General features: G+C 37.7%; 1 protein-coding gene across 1 annotated transcript; it reads right to left on the minus strand.

The window, feature by feature from the left end:
• Positions 1-1502: 1502 nt before the first annotated feature.
• Positions 1503-12125, minus strand: LOC121749746 (endoribonuclease Dicer homolog 1-like). The gene is made up of 20 exons (XM_042144369.1): positions 10639-12125; positions 10435-10548; positions 9616-9826; positions 8891-9285; positions 8404-8632; positions 7310-7482; positions 7107-7229; positions 6868-7028; positions 6534-6767; positions 6299-6449; positions 6038-6220; positions 5438-5596; positions 5268-5363; positions 4547-5175; positions 4059-4159; positions 3770-3969; positions 2779-3690; positions 2514-2678; positions 2031-2407; positions 1503-1944 (listed from the first exon to the last, which is right to left on the minus strand). Exons 1-20 carry the CDS (start codon positions 11626-11628, stop codon positions 1767-1769), a joined length of 5781 nt encoding a protein of 1926 aa, XP_042000303.1. The 5' UTR covers positions 11629-12125; the 3' UTR covers positions 1503-1766.
• Positions 12126-12798: the final 673 nt, after the last annotated feature.

A 12798-nucleotide genomic window follows, 5' to 3' on the forward strand; every position in this document is an offset into this window, starting at 1 on the left:
AGTAGTTCAGTAATTTACCAGTAGATTTAAAGCATGCAAAATAAAAATTTGACTAAAGCTTAGAATTATACAGCCAATTGTCCCTGTATGATTCCACTTCCAAATATTACTCCTCTGTCCCATAATTAATGCAAAAATTTGTAGAATAAGAGAGAAGTAGAAAAAAAAAAGTGATTGGAGTAGTGGAGAGTGGAATTCATCTCATAAGAGAGAAAAACTTGCCAAAAACAAAAGATAGACTATTTTTATGGAACGGTCTAAAACGTAAAAAGAAGACAATTTTTATGGAACCCTAAACCCTACTATAGTCCATCGAGATGTCTAATGCAATATTGTGCCGAAATATATATTCGATTTATAGTTAACGTGAGTAAGATGCATGCTCTTAGTAGGCTCGGCAATTATAGGTATAGTGATTTTAATCAAAATAAAGATATAAGAAAATGATCTTTAACGAAATAAATATATGGACTCAACTCGCAAAAATGTGTTGTACAAATTGCTGAAATATCAACTGGCAGTAAAAAAATGGATTCATATATCCTAATGGTAAATATTATTAATTCCAAAAGCAATAATTTTGGGAGGTGACAAGCCAAAATATTCTAGAGTATAACGTGAATTAGGGGTGAGCAAAAAAATCGGAAACCGAATATCCGAACCAAACCGAAATTTTGAAATTCGGTTCGATTTTTTCGGTTTTTCGGTTCGGTTCGGTTTTAAAAATTAAAAAATTTTGGTTTTTCGGTTCGGTTCGGGCGAAGGAAAAAACCGAAAACCGAAAAACCGAATTATATATATATTCTATTAATTTAATATATTATATTATATATAATATATATATTCTTTTAATATATTCTACTATATAATATATATTATATGTATTATTAATTTTATATTATATATAAATATTCTATTAGTATATATAAAATAAAATAAAATACACATATATAAATATATATTTATATTATATTTATTTTTTTCAAGTTTTTCGATTTTTTTCGGGTTTTTCGGTTTTGTTCGTGTTTTTCGGTTTTTTAAGTTCGGTTTTCGGTTTTTCAATTTTGGTTTTTCGGTTTTTCGGGTTCAGTTCGGTTTGGATTTTGAACTAAATTCGGTTTTTTCGGTTTTGGTTCGGTTTTGACAAAAAACCGAACAGAAACCCGAATGCACACCCTAACGTGAATTATACATTTGCAATAGAATGACTGGATGATCGTGGAACCCCAAAAACCACATAAAAAAAATTAACGTGACCTAAGCCACACCATCACAAGTCATCAACAAACATCTGATTTTTTAGATGAAACATCTAATTTTAACATTAATTACTACTTTATTACAAATCAGAAGAGAGATTTCATCTTCTATTCTAACATCACTAGCACATAAATGTGTACATTACTCATTCAGTACACACATTTTGCGTTAGTAATGTTAGACCAGAAAATACAAAACAAGACCAACACAAATTCATATTTGGAGTAAAGAACAAATCCAGCTAAAGTTCAAATAACAGAAGAAAATAATATAATGATCTCAAAATGAAAATATTCAGCAATTAATCAATGGAGGCGAAACAAAATATATGAAATTTCTATGCTTATATCCTCTCCTCATCATATCAACATTCTAGCCGGAGTTTCTCTTACCTCTCATAGTCGAAATAAGCAGCAGAAATAATGATTAAAATACATTGCTGCCACCGTCGAAATAAATGATAATTTCAACTTCTCTAATATACCGTTGAGCGTGTAAAAGAATCGTTATGCGTACCATTTGTTCAGAAGTTCCAAAAGAAGAACTGCAGCTGAGTCCTTCGCCTTCTTGACACTTGGCATCGGATCACCAATGCATTCATCAGTCCATCCTTTATCAGACGTATTAACGCGTACAGAAAATGTAAATCTTTTTGCATGTGCCGGACCACCCTCATTTATACACCTACGGAAAAGAAATTTGGTTAGGTACTTGCCCAACAAGTGAGCTGTTATAATAAAAAAGTTCGGACTTGTAGTGAGATGCTTTACTTGTATAGGGGCATCGGCCAATTTCTGCGTAAACATATATCGTTCAGGGTCTGTCTTGTAAAAGTTTGGCTCCCATTTTTCCTCTCTTTACCATCATCATCCTCTGCGCTCTTTATGGCATCGGCCATCTCCTTCTCCTTTAGTGCCTCGAGAGCATTTCGAGCAGCTAATTTTTGTGCCATTTTCTTTTGGGGGTTGTGAGCAACCCCGACCTGAACACCATCAACGTATACTTCCACAGTAGCCAGGTTCCCACTTCGGGTGGCTTTATATTCCAGACCTTCAGCTTGTTGTTGGCATCTTTCTTGTAATTCTCGGACAGGGTGCATGGGGAGCGTTTCTGGGGTAACCATTGGGTCCAACAAGGGTTGAAAAACCTATTCATCAATCGAAGAGATTTCAAGTTCAATACGCAAACTTAGAAACAGATTGTGATTCAAGAAAAAGGGTTCGATATGAGATGCAATAAAATAAGACTCAGACCTTCCAGACGAGTGCAGTGTTACATCCAGCATCAAGAAAGATAGCCCCAGCAATCGATTCTACGATGTCACCGAGAACTTTAGGAGCTTTGCAGTCCCCTAAGCCAAAAGAGTTAAACCCGGGTTTTGAAAGTTCAACCTGGACCTCTTTCACAAAATCTCGAATCTGAAAATGCAACAAAACAAAGAGAATGGATGTTTAGAGATGATACAATGTGCATAACTTAAACCAGTAAGTGAACAGCTTAAAAGGAAACAGTAAGTGCCTGTTTTTCAAGTGCACTTGATCCATGACGAAGATGTAAGTGAAGATTATGTTTAACAGCCACACGAGCGAAATTCTCATTATTCACAGCAGCAGCTCGCAAATCTGTGAGGCGTCCAGGAGGTAAATCTGTGTATGTGAAGAATAGATGCCTTGTGATAAGGTGATCCAGCACTGCATCACCAACAAATTCTAATCGTTGATAACAAGATACTCCCGAAGATGGACGCGATGCATGGGTTAAAGCTTCTACCAACAAGCCCTTATCACTGAATTGCATACTCAAGGCATTTCCAAGTGCATCAAAATCAACAGTTCTCAGTATATTTTCAGGAACAGAACTCGGCATAACTGAGTAATTTATCTCTTTCAAATCAAAATCTATATCAATTCCCGTCCATCTCATAAGGTGGTTGGCGGCATGCTTTCCACCTTCGACGTAATATACACCAATAAGCGCTTCCACAACATCTGCCAGTGTTTTTCCGGACAGCACACGATATGAGCTAGAGTCACTCTCAAGTTCCCCATCTTCCATTTCATCTTCGTATTCATCATCATGCTTTCTCCTGAAACTACCATCAGAATTAACTTCTTCATCAAAAAATGACGATGAGTCTTCCTTGGTGTCTTCATCAAAAACAGGGAGCACTCCAGGCGCAGCCCATCTAGATGGAGCAAAGCGATCTGCCTGAATGTATGACTGAAGCCCTTTCACCAGTGCATACTGATAAAGTACAATGTTGCTAACCATTTGTTGCCTCATTCTAGTAAGCTGACCTTCGTGTTTCTGAGGATATTTTAAAAAAAGAAATCTACTAACTACCCATTTTAAATAAGCATCTCCCAATAGCTCTGCTCGTTCATAGCAGAAAGTCTCTTGACATGATGCTGCGGTCAAAGCCTCCAGGATCTGAAAACAGAAGGCAGAAACATCAGCTATAATGCTAAAGAATGATAAAAGATGGAGTATTCATTATGACGAATAGAACCTTTATAGCGGGAACAGGATAATTAATAATATCCTTAAGCTGTACTGCAAGCAGCATACTTTCAATCCTTCTCATAATTGATGGCAATCTTTGAGCACCCCTAACTAGCGGTCCAGGAAGTGGATGCACAAAACAAAGCTCGGAAGGGAGAAAAACATAATATATCTTCTCATGGATATCTTCAGATTGACCCTCAGGACCTAAAACACAAAGTTCAGTGTTTCATCAGATATCATCACAGAATGATCAGCCTAACAAGACACGCTCAAATTTAATTCAAAGAGCATACCCTCTGAGTGTTCAAATCGTGGAGATAAAAGATTCTTGCAATAGGAAACACCACGGGCTCTTACTAGAGGTTGCTGCTTGTATGTTAAATCTACTCCATACCTACATATTGATTGGTGTTAATAACCAAGCACAGCATATTGCAAGTGCAGAAGAGAAGCTAGATGAATCATCCAGGAATTCTAATAGTTGATGACAATACATCAAAAAACAAGCCCAGAGACTCTCCACATACAACTATTTATAGTATAATATAGTATTTAAAAAGATATGCTGGTAAGAAACAAAATCTGCAGGATAGTAGAAATACAATACATAACATGAAGCAAAGTTTATTGACTTATTCTCCTATTATTGGCAAGCGAGAAAAGAATCCCTTCTTCTCTCAACCCAACCAATCCCACCAGGACCCACCAGAATGACAAACATGAGAGTTAGCAAGGACGAAAAAATGTATTTAAACAAATTTACAACGGCAAGAGGACGTACTTTTGCTTATAATAATCAGCATAAGAACTGTACTCCAGAGGACCAAGGTAGCCTTCTTTCCTTGGAAATGAGTTCTCTGCAGTCATATCATAGCGTACAGAATCCACATAGAACCTCTTTCCAGAGTGAGCAGCAGTCACAATTTTTCCAACCAGATCTTCTGCTTTTATATAGGAATCTGCCATCATCAACTTGCCTTCTCCTAAATCAACTTGGTGTGGCAAATCAGTATCATTTCTTTTAGGTGCTAACCCAGATGCTTTTACCACGTCAAACTGGGCAACAGCTCCTCTAATACCATAAGTAGGGTGACATTTCTGCTCAAATGCCATGCTGTTTCTTAATTTTCCAAACCCATATTCCCTCCTATCCCCACCTAGAGTTCGTTCATTGGTGCCTAGGTAAACATCTGGCCTAGCTCTCTGAAGGGGATTGTTCCAGGCTTCAGTCTTTGTAACAGTCTGAATTAGATCCCAGTCAATCTCATTCACAGCATCTTCAGATCTACTTCCAGTCAAGGGAACAAATAAATATGCCTTTGCTGTGTCCCACGGGGTATTTGAGGGATCAACATCCACATCCAATACAATGCTCATCAATCGTACATGAAAGCTCTTGAGCAATTCCAGCTACATAGAACAAAGATCAATCTTCTCGACAAGCGCTACTTTCATAAACAAATGACAAACAATTCGAATTGAAAATAAAATGATAAATGCACCTGAGTTTCTCTGATATCTATAAGCCCTTTATAATCAAGTGATGCCTTTGTTACTAATGACCGAGCTATGAATAAATCCATCGACATTGATAGTACCTGTGAGTATGAGCAAGCACATTAAGAACCTTGTTTCGCAACTCAACAAAGATTTAAAAAGGGAAGTAAAATACCTCTGAATCCAATTCATTGCCAAACAATATTGCAAAGTCGGAAACCAGAGTTAAGAGTGGATCTTTGGAGAAGCCAACATTTTCACATTTGACAGAATACATGTAAAGATGAAACAACTTTGAGTCATCACAGCTCCTCCCTGACAATACCCATTCTCCCTGCAGAGAAAAATGGTGAACATGTGCTTGTAAGATCATAGCTAATAGTCGAGCATTAGTTGCAAATATAAGCACATAATACAGTATTTATACAAAAAAATGGAGCCGAAACTACAGATAACCTCAGGTTTATCACCCTAAGTGAACTCTTCCCCTATTCTGTCGGAAGACTACACATCGTATTTCACAAATGGAATTTTTTTCCATTACTTTGAGTTTCACATTAAAGTATGCAAATTTAAGCAAGTAAACGATAGCCAAAGGTATCGAGGTGGGGTTATGCATTTAGCCAGAAGGGAAAATTATTACCAATATTTGTCATATTTGACCCTAATACACAAGACACAAAAGTGTGTATAAAGTTCACAAGACTCATGAATTCACATTATGTTTCAAATCTAAAGGCAGTTGGATGTAACAGAGAAAAATCAAGGAACCAACCCTGAGAATGTCAGCTACTCCTTCAGGGTAAAATTCTCTATGCCTAGCAGTTCCAGGAAGAGGATCCCCGTCATCATTTTGTTCAACTTTATCAGCTTCTCCCTTCATTCCCTTGTCTGGCAATAGCATATCAGTGAATGCTCCCATCTCATGGAGTTTCTTGCAAGCAGCCAAACAAACAGCCTGCAAATTTTGCAGTCTAAGATTCAAATATTTCTCACACACTTAGACAGTTATAAATGATAGTGACATGAAAGATGCCTGTTGTGCAAGACGCATTGATTTGCATGGAGGTCCCTCCAGTTTCTCAAATGGTGCATTACAGGGAAGCTGGAGCTTGCAAGAGTACTCAGTAGGGCTTCCAGGTTTTTCATGGCGCTCCATAATGAACTCTGGATGGAGAATTGAATATCTGCATTAAAGAAAACAGTTAAAGTAAGACTTTAAGAAGTAACAGGTAGAGAAAAGGAGCAAACAATGAAAGTGAGTGACAGACCTGTCACTGGGCAACTGAGAGCAGTAGAAATGGATCAGCCCTACTGCAGAATTTAAACTCACAACAGCACCAGTGGACTCCACTTGGTACACTGCACCAGCTATATCTTCAGCAGAATTTATACTGCCATTATCCTTAAGATGACTGATATCAGTCCTCTCTATGGCTTCTCTGCGCAAGGTCTCCTCGCTATTCCTAGCATTCTTTAGGAAGGCCATATGGGACAGATTTCCCCTACAAATGGATCAGTAACATAAACTAAGCAATTTAAAGTATCTCTTATAAATGTGACAGCAGGCACTAAAATCACATATCAAGTTATCAACCATGTTACCTCTCAACCATCAAGATGTAGTCAGAACCAGGTTTTCTGGCACGGCCTCTAGACTGAATATATGCCAATACAGTTTTGGCAAGATCAAAGCGAATGACAACATTGCACTGCCGAATATCAAGTCCCTCCTCAGCAACACTAGTGGCAACTAAAACAGTTATCTGGATAAAATTCACATAGCAAACAATTTAATGAGATAGGGTTAAGGCATCTTAGGGGATCAAATGAGTTCAGCATACCCGTCCATCTCTGAATCGGGCAATAGTATCTTGCATCTGGCTGGTTCGCATTTCTTGACTGTTGTTGTGGCCAATCAAACTTGCAGATTTGACAAAACTCAATGATGGGAGCTCTGCGAAAACCTGTATGCACAAACAAAATAATGATTACGTGAAGACAACTGCATGCAAAAACCAAAGTGGTGAGTCCTGTACTTTGTTACCTTAGGAAGAACCAAGGCAGTCACAACACGTTCGACAAAGATTATAGCACGAAAATCATCTGTATGCTGATACTTGAGAAGTATTTTGATCAATGACTGCACTTTTGGAGTCACTTTTCCATCAGCAACAGCAGCTCCAATAATCACATCAACATGCTCTCCGCCAGATACAACTACCATGAACACATACTAGACTTTATATCCAACAAAAATTCAGGAGAGCAATAGGATATAAGCAACACTGAACCAAAAATAATAAGCTATATGCTTCTGATGATACATTAGCACCATCAAACTTGAGGAAAATAAAAGCAAATCAAACTGAGCAAGAGGATATAAGCAACGTATGAACCAAAAATATCAAGCATATAGTCACACCTCTGATGAAACGTTAGCACCACCAAGTTTGAGAAAATAAGCAAATCAAATTGTGTGTTGCTTGACATGTACATGTCATGAATAAAATCTTAGCTCAAAGATTTCTAATGCTGCACAATATAGTGACAAAACACTGCTCTCTTCGATTTGACTAATTATCGATGTCCTACTATCCTAGAAATTAACAAAGAGCAGCCATTGTTTACTAGTCATTTAACTTTTATAGATTTCATTCTGTGAGAAGACTAGATACCCTCAAAGAAAAGATCTTGTTTGATTTACATTTACTAGATATATAGACAAGTAAAACTAGAAAGCCTTAACCAGGACTACTAACTAAATCTTCACGGCTGACCATATTGATTATTTAGACAAAGAAGACTAACAAGAAACAACATTAACCAACTAGGGAAGGTTACAAAGGTAAGCATGTAAAATTTTATTTTAATATAAAACTGTTATCAATGATGCAAGTATGCAACTATGAATGATAAAATCTGTCAATGGATAAGTATAACTCTCTAAGAAACAATCTTGCAGTCAGATCTGGACTTAGTTAAGACTCAGAGATGACGTAGCATATATCGTGTACCGCATACACGATTGTAAGTGCCATTTCTTTTTGCAATATTATGCTTGAATGCTTGATAATGTGAATCATCAATAAGTGAGACAACTAATGATACTTAGTAGGACCACGAAGTAGAAGCACTTACCACTATTGTTGGTAAGTTCTCCTTCCTCTAGTTCTTCAGGTCCATTCTCATCTGCAGGGCCTTTATTTATTTCAGCCTCTCTAGTATCACTCTCCAAAATAGCTCCTTCAGACAAATGACATTGTAGAAGAGAAACAACTTTGTCTAGATACAATTCCTGGAACTTGACATCAAGCTGATAATTCGCCCTCTCATCATTCTGCAAAGCAGTTAAAAATCCTTGCGCAACCTGTAAAAGGGGCAAGCATCACTAATATATACTCCTAATATATAGCACAATTTGTTCATTTAATGCCCCACGTCGAGTGAACAAAGGAAGTTCAAACAGTTAGTATATGGGTCTTATGGACTCTTTTGCAACTAAAAGTCAGAAAGAAAATAACTGGAACCAAATGTATGTTCTAAACTTGTAAAATATAGATCAGAAATGTTGTAATTCCACAAAAAGCATAAAAAGGATCAGATGGATGATGAGTAGTCATCTCACCTTATAAGCACACCACTGTCCAAGTTCACCAAGTGCATAGTTGATGGCCCTCAACTTCTGTATTAAATTAGCAGCACCATCACTTTCAGTCCTTTCAGAGACACCATAAACTTGGCGCAGTTCTTCCTTAGCTCCAGCATCCCTGGCTCCCATAAACTGCCATTTACTTCTTCTGGAGCTTGAACGAGCAGCTTCTTCGACAGTCTGTTCCATTTGTTTTATTTGCTCATGGAGTGACCACAAACTGGCAGCTTTATCATACTCCACTACCACTTCTGAAGGCATTGGCACATGTTTTGCCAACTCCTCACGGTCCTTAATAGTACAAACCACAGAATCTAGCTTACTTTCTAGATTCCGAATCTTTACTGCACAATCAACTTGACTAGAAACACCTGAATTATACATAATCAGTTTAGGGTTCAAGAAAAAAACCAAACAGAAATACTTAAGCAATTGGCCCATGTTTTCCCCAGTGATAATATATACATGTATGCATCAAGCTTATAAAGCCGAAAGTTCCTCAAAAACCAAATCTTGAGAAAATGGTACTTAATACTTTTATAAAAATAAAGATCAAAAAGGCCCCCCCAAAACCTGCATAAGACTGCCTGACACTCAACAAGGCTGACTAGACCAGTCCCGGAAGCTCCACCTAGGACAATTTCTGCTGTGCACAGTAGTATATAATTAACATAATGAATCATAACACACCAGAAAATTACCCTTCAAGTTTACAGGAGATGCAGTCATCCCAAAAACTGATGGCCTCTTCTCCTTTTGTGTTGTATGATAGAACTCTGACATCACCAAAGAGTAAGGATGTTTCTTCACAGCATGATGACACTCGTCCAAAATAAGGAGATTGATGGCTTCCATTTTCACTATACTATGTCTTAGAATATTTAGAAGAATTTGAGCCGTCATCACTAAGACCTGTGTTGCGCAACAGTACGCGTGAACAAAGTTGAGTCCGTCTTTCTTAAGTAATTAACATGCATTTCTTATAGTAGTATCAAACATGAGGAAGGCTCTGAAAGCTTTGTGCGTTGTCCTGACACAACAGGGTGAGTTATGAGTTTTCTAGAATTTTACTATCCCTTTCTAAACAAATAGACCTACTCATCAATAAGATAATGGCTCCCCAAAACACTTGACAACTTTTGATAATGAAGTTAACAAGGTTTATGGAGAACAAATCAATATTCAGAGGTGTGGCATAATCCTGAATACTGCAACACAAGGATCAGAAAGTTATTTGTAGTATACGCGAGTCTTATATAATAGTAGTCCTTCCCAAATAGCTCTTATTTTATTAATTTTTATTCATCTACCATATTCACTTCAACTGTAATGAGTAATAACATGAGGAATCCATAACATTTTGAATTTGAATGAGCCTTTCATAGCATACTCTGCACCTTCCAAATTTCCAATATTATTCTATAAGCATGTTTGGAATAACTCCATAAGGAAAACTCTTGAAATGACTATCATCACAACTTGTTCAAGTTACATTAGAATAGTTGTTTGACTCAAAATACCTGTTTGCTTTCAAATTCACGCAGCCATCTTCTTGCATCCCAGAAATCTTGACCCATTTCACCACAGTAATGGCCGACTTGAAAACCTGTACGCTCACGGATTACCTCAGCTTGCTGCAGTTTAATCAAACAAAGACTTAATCTGTGTGGAAATTAACAATGATAATAGCTTAAATTCTCAAATGATGGCCCATAAGATTATACCTGATAAACAAGAGGTACTTTAGGCACCAAAAAAACAGCTAGCATTTTCTTATTTTGTTTTTGCAATTCAGCACTGATGCTTTTCATAAGGAGAACAGCAATCAGTGTTTTTCCTGCACCTGTTTCAAGGAAGGCAATTGTATTTCTCTTCTTTGCCTGGTCTAGGACATCCAACTGGTATTGGCGAGCTTGCTCCTCAGGAGGTTTCTCGGTCGGCTGCTCTGGTTTCGTCTCATCTGAACACCCCGAATATTTGTTGTTTTTCTGAGCATTTGCTTTCTCATCTCTATTTTTACATGCTTCCCAAGAACCAGTTCGGAAAACCAGTTCATTAGTTACTTTTTCCCTCTCCCAGTAACCCCTTGCTTCCCTGTGGTCTCTGTCCTTCCAGTTACCTGCACCATGGCGTTCTTTTCTCCTGGCTTGGTCTCTCAGCTGCCCATCACTCTCCATATCATCCCAACCACGTTGTCTCTTCCTTCTGGGAGCCCTATCCCAAACTTTCCTCTCCATTGGATCCCTTCCACGAACCTTTTTGTCACGCCTTTGCTCAGAACCATTAACTTCATGAGACCTTTTACCAAGGTCAGTTTTGTCATTCTTTGAGCTGTTGCTACTGACCACCAGACTTTGTCCATTACCATTATTAACAGCATTCTTAGACAGTGATCGTTGATCCTGCACACACACTTGCGGGGCAGGGGAAATATGAGTTCCATTGCTAATACCATTCGTGGGAGTATGATTAACCATGTCCGTGCCACCATTCTTTATGCTGTCAAGAATCTGATCAATTCCCCCAAAAAAACCAGGATCCGTGCAGCCTCCAGAGTGTGGTTCAGGGCCAGGAACTGAATTGGTTGTACCAGGTCCAAAATCAACAAAGTAATCGTCACACGAAACATCCTCACATGCATCTAACCAGTACGAAGGTCTGCCATCGGCAACGAGATTACGAGCATTAGCCGGACTCCCAGCCTCCTCTCCCATTCCTCCACCAAACTGCTTACAACTTACTAAATAATCAACTATAACCAATACAAAAGTAAGTGTCACTGCTTGATTGCCCTAATTCCTCCTTTGTTAGTATATGAAATACAGCACATAAAGCTACTAAATCAAACACGAATAAACACAGGCACAACAATTAAACAGTATAAACGACTTAAATTTAAAAGGAACCCTAGTCCAAAGCAGTAACAAGCAACAACTCCGAGGTGAGGTTCCGTGGGAAGTAAAGGGCGGCGAGAGAGTTTTAGAAAGAGAAAGAGCGAGTTAGAGAGAGGGGAGAAAGCAGATAAGCGTGAAATAGACCGTATGAAGCACGCGAAGAGAGCAAGTAGGCAGCAAAGGAGATTGTGTGATTCGAAGATTCCTTCCACCACCGGTCTATCTTACGCCACTCTGCCTTCTCTTCTCTTCTCTTCTTCCATCCAACACCTCAAATCCCTAATTCTCTTCAAGCCCCTCATTCCGAATTTGTTCCGACAATAAATATTCGTATTTATTTATTATACTAGGGTTGACCCAATTTCAGAACTTTCCCCTTTTTGATCAGTTTTTTATATTTTTTTATCAGTTTTTTAAATTATGCATGGTTATTAGTAGGTTACAGCATTCATTATCAGTTAATATCGATTTTGGTTTATAGATAATCGAAATCTTCTGGTCTAATTTCATTCTAATTAGTATTTAAGAAAAAATTTGGTAGTATTGATTATAACTTATTAGTTATAATTAATAAAATCAATTGAAAGATTTGACAATCACAACACTGACCAATGATGGATATGGTAGGTAAAACATGTTAAGTAGTACTAGTAACAAAGATAGTACAACAATTTTTCAAAAAAAAGGAAAAAAAATGGAACTCTAGCATCAAACTCACTCATTTAGATAATACTCCCTCCGTCCCTTAATAGAAGTCGCTCTTTGACCGGGCACGAGTTTTAAGAAATGTAGAGAAAAGTTGGTTGAAAAGGTTAGTGGAATGTGGGACCCACATTTTTATATTGGTTTATAATAAAATGTGAGTGGAATGAGTTAATGTAATGTGGGGCCTACTACCATTTATGGTAAAAATGAAGAGTGGCTCTTAATGGGGGACGGCCCAAAATGAAAATTAACGACTCTTATTCGAGGACGAAAGGAGTATTATAT

The sequence above is a fragment of the Salvia splendens genome, chromosome 9 (assembly GCF_004379255.2).
Source record: "Salvia splendens isolate huo1 chromosome 9, SspV2, whole genome shotgun sequence".
NCBI lineage: Eukaryota > Viridiplantae > Streptophyta > Magnoliopsida > Lamiales > Lamiaceae > Salvia > Salvia splendens.